Source organism: Embiotoca jacksoni, unplaced genomic scaffold (genome assembly GCF_022577435.1).
Source record: "Embiotoca jacksoni isolate LCO1_2020_lvr unplaced genomic scaffold, fEmbJac1.0.p SCAF_19, whole genome shotgun sequence".
In the NCBI taxonomy this organism is placed as follows: Eukaryota; Metazoa; Chordata; class Actinopteri; family Embiotocidae; genus Embiotoca; species Embiotoca jacksoni.
In genome coordinates this window covers 6546584-6562105 of record NW_027185329.1, presented here as the reverse complement: position 1 = coordinate 6562105, position 15522 = coordinate 6546584, and the positions used below count along the sequence as shown (strand labels likewise).

At 42.1% G+C, this 15522-nt stretch overlaps 1 protein-coding gene across 2 annotated transcripts in view; it reads right to left on the bottom strand.

Annotated features, from left to right (window-relative positions):
* tprb (translocated promoter region b, nuclear basket protein) overlaps positions 1 to 15522 on the bottom strand; it is a 21881-nt gene extending 6359 nt beyond the window's left edge. For both annotated transcript variants that reach the window (XM_069153209.1, XM_069153210.1), the window contains exons 1-40: positions 15371 to 15522; positions 14902 to 15006; positions 14730 to 14803; positions 14319 to 14415; positions 14141 to 14244; positions 13833 to 13997; positions 13640 to 13732; positions 13420 to 13500; positions 12949 to 13036; positions 12618 to 12758; positions 12342 to 12445; positions 11941 to 12138; positions 11543 to 11650; positions 11202 to 11428; positions 10822 to 10982; positions 10538 to 10680; positions 9687 to 9835; positions 9364 to 9526; positions 9066 to 9200; positions 8849 to 8989; positions 8592 to 8760; positions 7902 to 8068; positions 7174 to 7326; positions 6911 to 7027; positions 6177 to 6380; positions 5792 to 5979; positions 5438 to 5585; positions 4983 to 5120; positions 4688 to 4819; positions 4407 to 4537; positions 4062 to 4272; positions 3761 to 3907; positions 3382 to 3580; positions 3068 to 3264; positions 2585 to 2658; positions 2014 to 2210; positions 1463 to 1759; positions 839 to 993; positions 631 to 711; positions 78 to 266 (exon numbers count right to left, since the gene is read on the bottom strand). In XM_069153209.1, the coding sequence (XP_069009310.1) occupies positions 78 to 266; positions 631 to 711; positions 839 to 993; positions 1463 to 1759; positions 2014 to 2210; positions 2585 to 2658; positions 3068 to 3264; positions 3382 to 3580; positions 3761 to 3907; positions 4062 to 4272; positions 4407 to 4537; positions 4688 to 4819; positions 4983 to 5120; positions 5438 to 5585; positions 5792 to 5979; positions 6177 to 6380; positions 6911 to 7027; positions 7174 to 7326; positions 7902 to 8068; positions 8592 to 8760; positions 8849 to 8989; positions 9066 to 9200; positions 9364 to 9526; positions 9687 to 9835; positions 10538 to 10680; positions 10822 to 10982; positions 11202 to 11428; positions 11543 to 11650; positions 11941 to 12138; positions 12342 to 12445; positions 12618 to 12758; positions 12949 to 13036; positions 13420 to 13500; positions 13640 to 13732; positions 13833 to 13997; positions 14141 to 14244; positions 14319 to 14415; positions 14730 to 14803; positions 14902 to 15006; positions 15371 to 15521 (5922 nt within the window). In that variant the 5' untranslated portion in view covers position 15522. The remainder of the gene's footprint in view (positions 1 to 77; positions 267 to 630; positions 712 to 838; positions 994 to 1462; positions 1760 to 2013; positions 2211 to 2584; positions 2659 to 3067; positions 3265 to 3381; positions 3581 to 3760; positions 3908 to 4061; positions 4273 to 4406; positions 4538 to 4687; positions 4820 to 4982; positions 5121 to 5437; positions 5586 to 5791; positions 5980 to 6176; positions 6381 to 6910; positions 7028 to 7173; positions 7327 to 7901; positions 8069 to 8591; positions 8761 to 8848; positions 8990 to 9065; positions 9201 to 9363; positions 9527 to 9686; positions 9836 to 10537; positions 10681 to 10821; positions 10983 to 11201; positions 11429 to 11542; positions 11651 to 11940; positions 12139 to 12341; positions 12446 to 12617; positions 12759 to 12948; positions 13037 to 13419; positions 13501 to 13639; positions 13733 to 13832; positions 13998 to 14140; positions 14245 to 14318; positions 14416 to 14729; positions 14804 to 14901; positions 15007 to 15370) is intronic.

Genomic DNA, 15522 nt, shown 5'->3' with positions numbered 1-15522 from the left:
ATTTAAAAGACAAATTTTCACTCATGTCTAACACCAGTTTCCGTATTGACTTTTAAAATGCTCAACAGAAACTCTACCTGCTCCTCTTCCTCTTCCTCCTCATCTTCCTGGTCATCTTCACTCTCTGTGTCTGTTACTATGACGATTACTTCTCGCTGCAGCTGGTCAGGGGTGTCACTTTGGGTCAGGGTAACCTCTTGTTCCATCATGACGGACTGAGAGGCTGCACCTTCATCTCCTTCTTCCAGGGCAGGAAACCCCTCTTCCTGCAGGGTAAACAAATGAGCACCATGAACAACATACATTCATTTAAACTACTTTTGTATATTAAAGTGCCAAAAGGTAAGTGCAATGTTAAATCTGCAACATTGTTATGAACGTCTCCTGCCGGTTACACCGACATTACCAGTACATCTGTTTCCCCTCTGCTAAAATGTCTCCGTAAATCTGTGGCTGTAAAAGGTTGCTTCGTGTTAACAAACATGAACGGAGCATTCAGTTTTTTGGCAACGGCGAGTGACCCGCATAAGAAAGAAGCAGATATAAAAGGGATGATGATGGATAAAAGGAAGAGCTTTCCCTAAAGAGGTTGTGGGAATTAGTAATGATTTCAGTTAGATCATGGCAAACCTGGCTTGCTTCTGCACCGTCTTGACCATCTATTGGTACGACTCCCTCCGCCTCAGCGCTGTCCTCGGCCAGCATCTCCTCCTGAGGAGACCACATGACAATCAGAGATGGAACAACAATTTTCATTATTCTTATATGAAAGAAAGAAAAAAAAAAAAAAAAAGAAATCGCTTATTGTTTGAACAGATTTCTAAGATGTCTTCCTCACCTCTGGACCGACTCTCTGGATAATGCGCAGCTTCTTTGGTATCGGAGCCCTGGAGGTGTCCTCCTGGGTCGCCTCTGTGTCAGTGAGCACAGCGTTGCTGTCATCCTCTTCACGAGGCCTCTTGGACATTGCAGAGGTTCCTGGTGTTGCTGAAACTGGAGATAAGGTGTTGCTATTGTTAAGCAACTTTACTGATTGTAACAGAATTACCTTAAACTGTCAACCTGTCAAGGGTTGTGTAATTAAAACATTTTGAAAGAGAAAATAATATATATAACTGTATGTATGCCTCATACTGGATAGACCAAACAGTAATGTGGCTCTAGACTCGTCCATTAAGTGCACAAAATCCACATCAAAATATAGAGCGTATGAGAATGGATTTTCCTTTTTAATGTTGGAGCCCTGCATTTAAATCCAATTTTATAACTTCTATATAATATGTAATCTATTTTTGTACTCCGAGGATATTCTTTCTGGCTCAAATTCTTGACCCCAGTACTGCTCTTTACAATGCTGATGTCCTTATTTAATATATTCGGAAATTAAATCAGTATTATCAAATCGTATTAATATTCCACATGAACCTGTGAACATATCGGCTTTCAAAAACACTTTTCTCACCAGTGCCAAACACAGAGGACGTGGAGGACGTCGAAGGCCATTCCACCTGCGAGCTTGGTGTTGCCTCAATCACCACAGGCGGTGGCTCCTGATTGGCTGGCTCTGCGTGGGTCACACTTTGTTGCTGTGTTGGCTGAACAAATGCTGTGGTCTGGGTCTGGGTCTGGGTCTGCTGCACAGTCAGCATGGGGCTCGCTAAACTGGTCTGGACGTTGGGGCTGGCAGAGCGCACAGAGCCGCTCGCACTGCCGTACACCGTCACATGCTCCACTGGCGGGCCATCAGTAGACTGCATGGCTGTCAAAGTGTTAAAAAAAAAGTTCGATCAAATGTTATATCAAAATTAGAAATATTGTTAACTTTAGCCAACTTTAATCACTGAAAAACTGACTCCAACGTCAAAATTAAGATATGCTTCAGGGAATAATCAGAACCAATTATCTATCAGAAAAACATTTGTCACTTGAAACTCATCTCTAGAAGAAATCATTTTTTGGTTAGTTTCCTCCTTTAGAAGAAATCCGTGTCTGAATCTTTGCGGTTACACCTACCTTCTTGGGTCTCCACCTGTGTGGTCGGCATGACGGTAGCGGTGGGTGTTGGGGTGGGCACAGTTGCTGGGGTGATCATGGGCCTGATGCTTGCTCTTGGAGTGGGTTTGTTCCCTGGGTTGACGGGCTGTTTGCTGGCTGTTGGGACTACAGGTGTCGGCTTAATGTTGGCAGTTGGAGGCTCGGAGGTGCTGGCACTGACAGAGGCATAGTTTGGGATCAATAATGATTCTACTGGACCGGAAGTACATATTTCCATGAAGCTACCTAAATATGTGACTCTGTACATCACATTTACGGACATAACTGACTGAATGTAACTTACAACAGAATGAGTGAATTCTATTATGACTAAGACACCGTAACAAATGTGGTTTGACCAAATCCGGTTGATAGCCGGTCGATTTACTAAAGTCACTATTGAGAGAAATACCAAACCGGAAGATTGGATTCGTTCCTTTTACATTACATTTGAGAAATACCGGAAAAAAGTAAAAACCTGTCAGAAAGCATATGCAAAGTTCACTTCTATGATCACCAGGCACTACAGTGTAATTACAACAAAACATACCTGCCCCGATCTGCTGCTGGGGTAGTCTTCAGACTGATCTGCCTCTGTTCTGTGCTCCTCTGCTGCTCCTGGGTCTAAAACAAAGGTAAAAAGACAAAAGAATGAGAGTCAGGATATTGTAGTTTTACATAACCTGCAGAAAATCCATTTGACATACCCTTTGGATATCTGGAAGTTTTCTCATCTGATCTACTTAAATTGCCAAGCAAATCAAAAATGGAGAAATAACGATCAAATACTATGACAGATTAACGAATCACCTTCATCTGTTCTAAATGTTCTTTGGGTCTTAAGACAAAATCTGGAAACATCATGTAATTTCTGGGAGTTTGTGAGAAGGTTAACGTGCCGATGATTTAATTTATAAAAAAATAACACTGCTGATATGAATAGTTGACCGTTTCAGTCCATTACTGCAACCTTGTATGACTGAAACACAAATTAAAAAGTCTGGCTTGTGAAACTTTCCCCACTGAATCTCACCTTACTGGGACCTGCCTCAGGTGGCTCATCTCTCTGCTCTTGTCTGTCCTGATGACCTCGCAGGTCTCGGAGTTCTCGCTCCTGTCGACTTAGGCGGCCCTCATATTGAGACTTGATGGCGCTCAATCGAACCTCCAGCTCCTCACGCTGCTGCTGCTTTAGTTCCTCATTTTCCTTCAGCAGCTGGTCTTTGGTGCCTGGACATAAATTATTTAGGTCTCAGATTCAAATAAACAAACAGAAAACACTACAATAGGGGTAAAAGAAAGAGCAATTAATAGTCCCGGTGTTGTGATACCAGGACAGCCTCTCACCCATGAGCTGGTTGATCTTCTGCTTGGCACAAACGATGGCCTTCCTGGTCTTCTCCTCCTTCTCGGCCATCTGCTGTCTCAGCGTGTCCCCCTGAGAAGTCTTCTCCTGCAGCTCCTGCCTCAGCCTGGTCAGCTCTGTCTGCAGCCTGGATGACTGTTCCTGGGCATTACGCACTTCAGCCTCACGCTCTGTGACCACCTGTGGCAAATGCGGAGCAATGTCTGGAAATCGCCTCTTTCAAGAAAATCTTTGCAGTCATGTAAACTATTAACTATGCGAGTTGATTACTGAGAAAAACAAGTACATCACAGGTGGAAGTGAACAAGTCTGTCTTAAGTGGATAATACAGTAAAATGTTTTAGGCGAGTCATGTTTGACCTTGTTGATGTTCTCCAGCTGTCCTTCCAGCTCTGTGGTCTTGGCTTCAGCCTGACTCAGAGAATCTCTGAGGCTCTGCAATACTTGAACTGATGCTTGACGAGCCTCCTCTTCTTGGGATGGACCTGCTGCAGCCTCAGCTACCAGCTGGAGAATATGTGGTAGGAAAGATTAACCTCAAACGAGCACAACAGTGCAGTTGCTCATCGTCATTTCATGACTGATTGAAACATACAATACTACCATGCACTTTTACTTGGAGCGTTGGATTGAAGATGAAAGCAGTGAGTGAACTAACTACCTTATCATGTTCCACCTTGAGCTCATCATACTGAGTCTTGTAGCGCCGTCCAATCTTCTTGACTTGGGTGATAGTTCGCATCTTCTCCTGGATTTCCTGGCTCTTGGTCTCCATTTCTGTCTTTACCAAATTGTTTTGTTCAGTTATCTTACCTATATTGTCACGCAAGTTCTGCATCTGGATTTGCAGGGATGTTGTAACATTATTTGTCCTATAGAGAAATGAAGATGGGGAAAATGAATGGTAGGGTGGAAGAACGAAAACAGATAAGACTGAAGAAGGGAGCGCAGCTAAACACTCAATATCCTGCTTAATACAGCAGTTACATCAGATATAATCCCTCACCTGGACACCTCTGCTTTAAGTCTGGTGTTCTCCTCCGAGAGCTGCTGGATGCGTTTGAGATGTGCCTCTCTCTCAGAATGCAGACGCTTGTACTCTTCAGGATCCGAATCTTTCTGCTGACTCACCAAATGCTAGAAAAACATCAAAAAACACTTAGTTGTGTGAGTAGATCAAACATTAGCAGTAAAACTTCACTTAAATCAAGCTAAAATGCTGCTTTCCTAATGATGACAGGCGTAATTTCCCCTTCATAGAAGTAGCCTTATAGATTTTGCACCGACCTGACTCCGAGCCTTCCAGCACTTGATTTCCTCTTCCAGTATCTTCCTCTCCGCCTGCAGCATGCCGCTCTTCTCACTCAGCTCAGAGTTAGCCTGCTGCATTGGTAAGATGTCTGACTCCAGCTTTTGTACCTGAAACACACAAGAGATGAGCTGAAACTGAGAGGTTTGCGAAGTTTAATGGGAAATCCTTAAAAGATTTCTTAAAATATAAACACTTGCAATAATGGGATAATGAATAGGTTTTAAGTATAGTTCACATCAACTTCCACTAAGATTTTCAAAAAAATAATACCTTCGCTTGAGCTTGCTGCAGTTCTTGCTCAATCTTTTCCTTGTCTTCTCTCAGCATCCTGTTGGTCTCCATTAGGATACTCATTGTTTCTGTCTTCTTCATCAGCTCGTCATGCTGAGCCAGCGTCTTGGCTGTCACCTGAGACATTAGCAACGGGGTATCAGTCACATACCATTTTATGTAAGTTTGAGAGCTACTGGCCAGATCAGCGTTAGTTGTATACTTGTGTCCCCTTACTTAGTGTTTTAATAAGTTACACGTCTTTGACCTGAAGCTGAACACCACCATTTCTCTACACGGTTCAACAGGTAAAGGAAATCTTTCTTCTTCTCCTTTTCAGTGGAAGTAACCTGCACAGACGGTCTGTGTACGCCACACAGCACCAACGCAGCAATCTAACCTTGTTAATTCTGAGTTCAATGAGTCAGCAAGTATATATAAAAAAAAAAAACTACCTGCATCCTCTCCCTTGCAGCACTCAAACTGTCCTGCAGCTCCTTCAGCTCTCGTTCCAGGTGCTCCATCCTCAAACGGTAACGCAAACTCTCCCCTTGGGCAACCTCAAAACGAGACTCGGAAATCTCCTTTTCCCGACGCACAAACCTGTAATGGAGAACAGGAATTGGGATGTTAAAAAAAAATAATTGTGAAAACAATGGCGGGACAGGACCAAAGGCTGGCAGTTTATTTGGTCAGAACACTAGAAGGATGTCCAACCTCATTTGTTTTTCATTGAAGATTTCTACTAACATAGATTTGATTTGTGAGATTCCTTGAGCAAAAGACAGGATCTGATATAAACGTGTTACCTGAGAATCTCAAGGAGCTGGTCTTGAGATTTTCCCTCTTCAGTCAGAGAGATGTTCAAGGAACTCTCACTGGTAGCATGCTGCAAATTGTCAGCCATCTTGCTGCTCATCGTCTGGATCTGCTCATGCAGGAGGGTGTTATGCCTCTGCAACTCTTCAAAGCGGCTCTCCATCTTGGACATCTCCTCCTGTAAGATGAGGAAAGAAGTTACAGTTTAATGCTAACGCAAAAAATAAACAAAAGATGAAGACAAATATAATGGAATCCAATGGCCTAGAAATAAATGCCTTTATCAGACTTACAAGCATCAGATGTCATTTTGTAAACTCAATATATCTGTTTGTTCACAAACTATATAGCTGTCGTATCACCTCTAATACTCACCTTGAGGATCTTTTCCTGCTCCTCCCAGGAGACCCTGGCCTCCAGTAACTCGGCACTGACCCTCTGGACTCTCTCCTCCAGCTGGTGTCTGAGATCGATGGCCTGCAGAGCCTGAGCCTTCGCAGCCTGCAGGGCCTCCACGTCTGCTGCGTGCATCATCATCTCCCGCTCATACTTATCTTGAGCTTCAGCAGCCAGCTTAGCCTTGAAGATGGAAAAGATTTGAGCTCAACTTTACATATTTGAATATCAGCGGTTCATCTTTTAATGTTTCATTTAAAATGATAATTTAATCATAAAACTCTTCATGAAAAAGATACAGACTGGAATCAGTCTACATTCTTTACAGAAGGCTCTTGATCAGTGGATCAGTTATACTGATGACAAAATCGATTAATGAAATATTTAAGTCATTTAAGTGCTGATCCATCAGGACTTCTGGTTGGTAGGTTTACCAGATGTCTGAGAGGTGTACAAATGGTTGTTTGTAAAATCACTTGATCCATCGCAAGGACATTGTACGTAACTGGTATTTCCTAAAATATTATGGGACATGATGGAATTGCTGTGGCTTTTTCAGTCTACTCCACAGAAATTTTGGACATTGGAAAACAGAAATCACTTCATATAAGTTGATTTTACCACATTAAAAGACATTATTTGACCCTGCTGGGAATATTCCAAATAGGAACCGATATTTCCCCCTCATCTAAAATGTTATTATAGCCGCTTACCTGCTCCTGGCTGTCCTTCACAGCCTGCTGCTGCTGGCTTTCAGCTACTGCCACTCGCTGTAGCCCCACCTGGTGATCTGCCTGGACACTGCTGAGACTCTTCTTTAGATTGTTTATCTAAAAAAGACAAAACAAAAAAGGTATTACGAGTGCTTTCATTTCTTGTATGACGGAAATTCATTATACAAGTTCAACTTTATTAACTTTTCATATTTTAAGGACAGTGTCCAGCAATAGTTGTGTTTATTATGCAGATTTCGAACCTGTTCCTCCATAGAGGAGAGGGCTCTCCTCTTCTGCTCCTCCAAGTCCTGCTTTTCTTTCTCCATTTCCAGAAGCTTCTGTTGCAGTCTGCAGTGCTGCTCCTCAGCTGCCTTCATACGGGCCTCAATGGATGACCGTGCCTGCTCGGTTACCTGGTCATCAGGCATTTACAGATACAAAAAGTTTATTAAAAAAATTATATTCAGTTTCCACTTGAAGGTTTTTAGAGCTAGATGCGAAAACATACATGAATACTCAATGTATCTTTTAAACACTATAGTTTTGGACTTTTTAAGAGTAGTTTAGACAATTAAAAAAAATAAAAATATTTCCACCATTTAATCCGTAAGAGGATCAGGATTCAATTCAAAAGCAGGCCATGTTGCACCATCATGTTTCTACAATATCCCAGAAAAAAACAAAACAAACTGCAACTTCTCTTAAACCTTGGACGGGGGTGGTTAGGTTGGGGGCATTAAGGTGGTTGCAATCAACAGTCTTACTGCAAAATGCCACGACATCCCACACGTTAGTCCTATAACAGCAAGGGGTGTGCTACAAACCCTCCCCTCGTTATTTCAGCTATATCAGGTCAACATCTTGGGTTTATATATGTAATGACAATATATGTGCCTCCCACCAAACTATTCAGCAGTTTTTACGTCATCTTTTTCTAGTAGCAATTGTTTTATGAGTTCGGGGGTTATGTCATGATTGTATCCCCAACCTGTTTCTCTTTGTCCAGGGACTCCTCCAGGCTCTGAGCCATAGCTCTGTACTCCTCCATGCTGGCGGTAGCTGCCCTGAGGCTCTCCGTCAGCTCCTCTGTCCGGGTTTCGGCCAGGTGCAGGCGGCCTTCTAGGTCGTCTCTGTCTTGATCTGAACCCTGCAGGACTGCAAGGGGGTGATGCAATTTGAGAGTCAGTATGTGATTTTAGGAGGGGAGGATACTTTGTGGACTAACGACAGTTCTATTGCATTGTTAAGAGTCTGTGTGCGTGCAGTTTAGACATTTCATCAGGCTCTTTTACTGGATCTCAAATAAAGAAGAGCGATTTAAAAGTAGGCCAAGTATAAAACTAGGTCAGTCGACCAGAAAAATGGACGTGGTAAAATCTAAACAGTTTAAGTGGTGTTTTATTACCCTCTCAAAAAGCTCACTAGCATGTAAATGCATACTTTAAAGCATAATAATCACACAGATAATGACTTTACCAGATGCTATAAATTATTTGATTACAAACGACTGGAGAAGTTAACCAATGAATGGCTTTGCTTAAATCTGACATTACGGAGTTTCAGGACATCCAGTGAATACGCAATTTAAGTGTGTATATGTGTTGATTCCACTGTGCATACTGAATGCATTGAGGTGTTGTTTATACATTTCTGGCTGAATGCATATATTTATGCCAACCTCTGATGATGGGTGTCGATGGGGAGCTCAGGATGTGACGTGGTTCAATGGTGCCTTGCTGCACCCTGAAGGTGTTCAGCTCTAACTCAGCAGCATTCAGTAGCTCTTTGGTTTTCTGATGTAAAGCCAACTGTGTCTCCAACTGCCTCTTTGCCTCCATTAATTGGATCTGTGCATGAAAGAGAAAGTTAGATTAATAATACTATAAATTCTTCTCTGTCAGTTTGTTTTATTAACTTTAGGCCCGAGATGCTTACTTCCTGGTTCCTGCTGAGCAGGTGCCGCTGTTCCACTTCGTGCTCAAGCCTCTTCTGTAGCTGGGAGATCTCTCGTTCCTGCTTCTCCACCTGGCTGTTGAGACGCTGACGTGTATCAGTCTCTGAACGATCGAGAGTGGCCTAGAAGAGGAGAGCAGTAAACAGTTTCAGACTTGTGAGTGTGAGTGAGACAATGAGTGAAAAAGTCTCAGATTACCTGAATAGACTCGAGATTGGTCAGCAGCTGGTTCTGGCTCTGTTGTTGGCTCAAGATAGTCTCCTTTTCCTGATTCAGCCTTGACTCCACCAGCTTCAGCATGTCTCTCTCCTTACGCAGGTTCTCAGCACGGCCCTAAAAGGCAAAATGAGATAAGTCAATGGTAACTGTCATTTCCTCAAGCAGTAACACATTTCAAATCACACAAAAGTGCAATTCAACTCATTAGTGATTCAAAACAAAACAAAAAAACAACTCGGCCACAAACATCACACTCGATGATTGATCAAAAACAAACCTCTGCCATAGTGAGTTTCTCTTTGGCCGCTCTCAGATCCTCATTCAGCGTGTGAATGGTCTGCTCGAGCTTCTGTGTGGCAGCGGCCATCTTCTGTCCTTTCTCTCTTAGGGAGGCAATCTCTTTCCTGTAGCCCTCAACATTGTCCTGCAGCATCTCGTACCTGAAATTGTAGAGATGGAAGTCACTTTTAGAGGCCAATGCTCTCCCATGTAAAACAAAATGAATGGCAAACTGTTGTTTCAATTAAAAGTTACATCCATAGCAGTTACTTCCACAAAACTATTCATAGTTCTGTTCCCACGTATGTTTTTCAAATTTACCTTTTGGAGGCAAACTCTAGCTGGGTGGATATCTTGGCATTCTGGGAGCGGAGGTCGGAGAGCTGCTCCTGAAGCTTCTCGTTCTGCTCCGTCGTTGCCTTGTCACTGTCCATGCGCTCCTTCTTATAGGTGGAGAACACATCCTGCAACTGAACATGCAACAAGCCATTTTTTATAGCAGTGTTTTTCCTGTTTCAGTCATTTTTATGGCGGATAAATAACACACTTTATACCGGCATTGGATCCAGTAATATAAGCCTTTGGTTCAGAGAAACCTGGGCCTGTAGAGCTGTTATTCAATACTCTCCACACAAGTACATTTTTGTCTGACTAATAAATAAAATAAAGGCCCAACAGGTATTATTTTTCCAGATTTCTTTCTTGCTTGCTCTTTCAGCAGTGAAACTGTTTTTGTCTCAAAAGCAAAAAAAAAAAGATTCTTTATGGCACATGATTGTTAGCAAATTTAAATACATATAAAATATCTAATCCAGAGAAGATATCCCAATACAAGCATAACACCATCTGGTGACCGATACAGGCAACATAACACAAAGACCCAAACTCTTTGATCCACAAATAGTTTTCCCATATTCGTCATCAAGAGAAATGTGGAAGGTGGAAGACATTAAAAATTGTTTCATGGGAAACAATTCCTCATAAATCAAGCCTGGAACTGGAAGATCTTTCTCGACTTGGGCAATGCTCCACGTGCACCACTGGCTGTGATGACTGTATACATTACAGCGCCGACAGAAACAGCGCTGCCATCGCTGAGGGCTTTTGCCAGTTAAGAGTTCAAATATAAACATCTCCCTACTTCAGTCTTGTATGGCAAATGCCATGCTCACCTGTCGCAGAGCTGCCTTCGCCTCCAATGCTTCCGTCAACTCTGTACCCATGGAGACGAGGGTGGTGGGTGTTCCTGTGGTGGGAGTGGCCGCAGGTGAACGTCGGGGGGTGGAGGTCAGAGAGAACTCATCGGGTGGTGTACCTTAAGAACAACCAATCGGGAGGTCAGACACACAAACAGAACCAACACAGTAAAATGTTGTGACTAACAGGGCAGAAACTTCTGACACCTGACCTGTATCATGTCTGTTGTACTTCACTGTCTCACTCTCATTTGCGTTACCTTGTGGGAAGCTGACTCCAGTTGCCTGAGCCAGTAGCACACGGTACATGTCCCTCTGCCTCACGATGGACTCCGCCATCTTTATCTGCTGGCTGCGTTGCTCCTTCAGAGACTCTAGCTCAACCTGGGCTTTCTCCAAACTCTGCTCCAGCTCCCCACGCCTGGGACAGTTCATTTGTATTAGCCGAGGTATCAGTTTAAGTTCTTTGTATAAGGACAAATTAGGGTTTATCAATGTAAAATTTAGACTGAAATTTTATCATTATTCCCCCACAAATGTAATAATCCTTTTGGATGGAGAGACAGTTTTGGCTTTGTATGGCAAGCTAAAGCAAAAATAAACCAAAAGACAAAAGAAATCAGCACACATTCTAACATACTTATTTCCTGTGGCCTCAAACTCCTCTTTCTCTTGGGCATCACTGAGCTCCCTGAGAGCCACAAGAAGACGCTGGTTCTGCTTCTGAAGCTCCTCTACGCTGCGGAAGGTCACCAAGTGTTGGCTGATCACCTCGGATGTGCTGCTGACATCAGCTGAGCTCACCTCCTCCTCATGAACCACATGGTTTCCCCGAGCCTCTTCCAGCTCGATCAGCAGCACACGCACCTGGCAGGAAGCACATAGGATGGGACAGAGTTTTGAGATGTTTGATTAATTCTATCGTCGATTTTGAAAAAAACAACAAAAATGATCCTGTGACTAAGAAAAGCATTAACCCACCTGCTGAGCCATGTCTACCAGCTGGATTTCACACCTCTGGTTGTCCCTTTCCAGGACCGAGGAGCGCTTGTTGGCTTCATCAGCCTCGTTCTGCAGACGGTGCACCTCCTGCAACAAATACATATAAATTCAAAGCTCTATCATTGCTTACTTTAAATACAGATGGTATTAGGTAGTTAAGGATGGACTAAATACTACCCATGTTCACCATGAAGAAATTAATTTTTTATTATGTTTGCCCCCACTGAGGAAAAGGTATGTCTTGAATATACCACAAAATTTGCTCTTCGGAGCGTTATGTCAACACAACACAAACAAATTAGCAATGCAAGGAAAAATAGTTGGAACTGATTGGAAAATCCCATCCCGCGGACATAAAATGTGTCTGTACTACACACCTTAACAGCCTGCTCCAGCTTGGCAGAAAGACTGGCCACTGACTTCTGCATGCGCTCGTGCTCATCTCTTTGCCGTTTGAGGATGGGGGCTTTCGCTTCCACTTCCTGCACAATGTCATCCAGATACTTGTTGACTCGCTTGTTCTCCACTCTCTCCAACTGCAGCTGCTCCTGGCTCTCAATGTATGCTGTATACAACTAAAAAAATACAGATTATGTCTTATATCAAATAAAAGAGCAGAGAGAGCAACTGTGTCTCACATTTCATTCAACACAATTTGTTAAAAAATTAGCACAAATAGGACATTAACAACTAGTGTGAAAATACAAAACAGTTTCAGGTTCTACTAGGGTTTAAAATTAAGTCTGCAATTTGAATGTTGAAATTAGGTTGTACATACCTCAGTTAATTTCATACCCGGCTTAATCTTGGAAACAGCAGCTGCTGTTGGAGACATTGTTGTCATTTGCTCCTCTGTCAGCACAGCTGTAGTACCAAGAGGGCCTGGACAGGAAATGCAGAGAAATGAAAATAATTTATTTAAAGAAAAATCTGAGCAAAACTTGGTGTTGGCTTATTTAAAAATTCAAGAAAAACACATTTATTATTTTAAAATGCCATCAAAGCTATCCAGTGTCACAAAGATAAAAACCAGACAAGAATCAGCCAAACTGACCTCTAAGTTTAGAACTTGACAGCAGTTCATTGGCGTTGTCCAGCTCTCTCTCAAGGCTCTGGATCCTGTCCTTTAACTCACCAACACTTTTGTCTGTGGCACCATTCATTTCCTGCAACTTATCCTCAAGAGCTTTGTTTGCTAAGGGAGGACATGGTTGTTGTGGATTACCAACAATTGGAAATTAAACAAGCAATTAAACCACAAAGCTAAAAAAAAACAACTTAGTGACCATGCTTCACTGACTGCTGCATGACTTTATCTTCCTTGGAAGATGTTAAACAATAATGGTAGTGGTTAGTTTATGGTCATAAAGATCATTCTGTTGTACCTTCTCCTGCATCTTTCAGAAGCTTATGCAGCTCCTCCACCGCCCGATTCAGCTCCTCACTTTTTGCCTCAGAATCTGCTGATGCTCCCTGCAAGAAGAGTAAATTGATAACAAAACTACAGATTAAATAAATATGTTGGGTGTAGTTTGTTTTCAGCAACATCTTTGCAGAACAACAAATGTGTAGCAATGCCAGAGCAGTGCAATATGTCTTCAAAAAAACTCAAAGTTGATGCAAATTCTGGCTGGTACTTCACTAACATTCACGTATTTAACCCTGGGTCGTTGCATGTCTGATTTTAGCCATTGTCATAAAAATGAATATCACAAATTATCAATGAAAATCTTACCCTAAAAACTTATCTAAACAAATAAACCAAGATGTGACAGAGATTTAAACTTAAATTAATTTTAAGTGGGAGTTGGCACAAAGTACAGCAACATACGGCGTGCTTTCTAACATGTACATACCTTGTATAAATTGCAAAGCTTAATGTTGGCATTCAGTTCATTTCTGAACTTCTCCTCCATGGTGGCATGTTGCTCCTTAGCCTAAAAAAAAAAAAAGAAATATCATGCCATTCGCTTTAAGCATGACACTTCACAACGAGCACTAACATGCTGATGGTTTTGTTGCAATATAGATGTCAAAAATGTATCCGTCTCTGAATAAACCTGGAAACACACGTACTTCTTTCAGTTTGCAGATCATGTCCTCGTTATGTTTCTGAAGGTGCTCATTTGAGGTCTTCAAACTGCTCACTTGATCTTGGAGTTTGTTCAACTGAAAATCACAACAAAAATGACATTAAGTCATGTCTTAAATGTCTTAAGATTTGACTAATTTAATCATTATTTCCATCAATTTAAAATGTACTACTTGCCTCATCATCTTTATTCTCCACGGTGCATTTCAGCTCCAGGATGTCATTACCCTTCTGCCGAGACAGGGACAGCAGTTCTTCACTCTTGGCCTTCAGCTCCTCATTCAGCCAAGATGTTTGGCCATGTAGCAGCTCTTTCTCTTGTTCCATGCGCTTCTCCTTGTACTGAAATGGCAAACCACCACAACCTCATTCAGGAAATTGCTTACCAGGTAACAGGTGGAGTAGAAGGCAACATATGTTTACGAAGTCTTCCTTCCTCTGCAGACAGTTGTTGTTAGGATATACACTCAAGACATAAAACTCACTTTAATGTTGACTTCAGCAGATTCAAGGTCATCTAACTTCATCTGCAGGGCCATCTTCGAGGTGTTGACTTCCACCAACTTATTATTGATTTGCCTCAAATCATCTAGTGGAGCAATCAAAATAACATTAGTAACTGACTTTTTGGATGCACAAACAGAATAAGTCGTCTGTACAAACCATTTAAATGCTCCACTTCCAAGGATCTCCTCTCCAATGTTCGGACAAGTTCTCGCTTTTCTGCCTCGAGCTCCTCTTTGGCTTTTGACAGCAAAGTCTACACAAAGACATTACCACAACGATTGTTGGTACAAATCAGCATAATTTATGAATTTATGTCTGAAATTCTGGCAAAAAAAAACAACCAACAACCCAATAAGAATTAGTCTTTATACATTTTGGAGAGAAAAAAAAAATACGTTGACAAAAGGTACAACTACAGTTTGGACAACTGTGTTCATGCAGGCTTGTTTAAATTCAGAAAAAAAACCACAATAGACACGCATATCTGGAACAACCAGTTACTGACTTGACTTTTACAATAAAGCTGTTTCAGACAAGTCAGTGTTCACTCTGTTTGGTGTTCATTACCTGTTCTGATGAAAACTTCTCCTGTGAGGATTCATATTCTTTGTTCTTCTCGCGTACGCTTTTGAGTTCTTCCCCTAAAGAAACGATTAAAAGTCACCACCGTGAATAAATTGCAACTCGCACGAAAGCCCCCCAAAGTCCGCAAATGACCCGACAGTAAATCCACTCTTACCGAGTTTGGTGAGCTCCTGTTTGAGGTTAAAATGTTCTTCAGTCTGGGACAAAAACTCTTTCTGACATTGGGAAAGCTGCTGGACTTTTTCGAAGAACTGTTGCTCTGTAAGAACAAGGTTAACAACAACAACAAGGCACATTTGAATGGTTAATTTCTCCCAACTATTAACTTCCTGTTAAATGTCATCTTAAATACAGACTTAGCGGTTAGCTCGGGAGGCTAGGTAGTGCTAGCGTTAGCTAGCTTCACATCGTGGTTATTTGATCACCTTTTTAGTTTTACGTCGTGTTAACGCCGGTCTACATCCCTAAAGACACTTAGACATATATACCGAATACAAACGTGAGGTTAGTACGTTCAAAGCAAACGTATTCACGTTAACTTACTCCCCCTCCCCCCTTCCCCCCCAACATGCATGCAAACACTTTAGCGACGCTGGCTAGCAACGTAACAGGCAATAACTTACCGCTGTCAACCCGAAATTGTTCCTGGTGTGCTTTCAATAAATCTATTTCATACTGCTGGTCTGAAAGAATTTTGTCGAGTTTGTTTTGGATTGCTTTTGGTAGCTTAGATAGCTCAGGACCGTCCAACTCCTGCTGCAGGAGTGCCGCCATT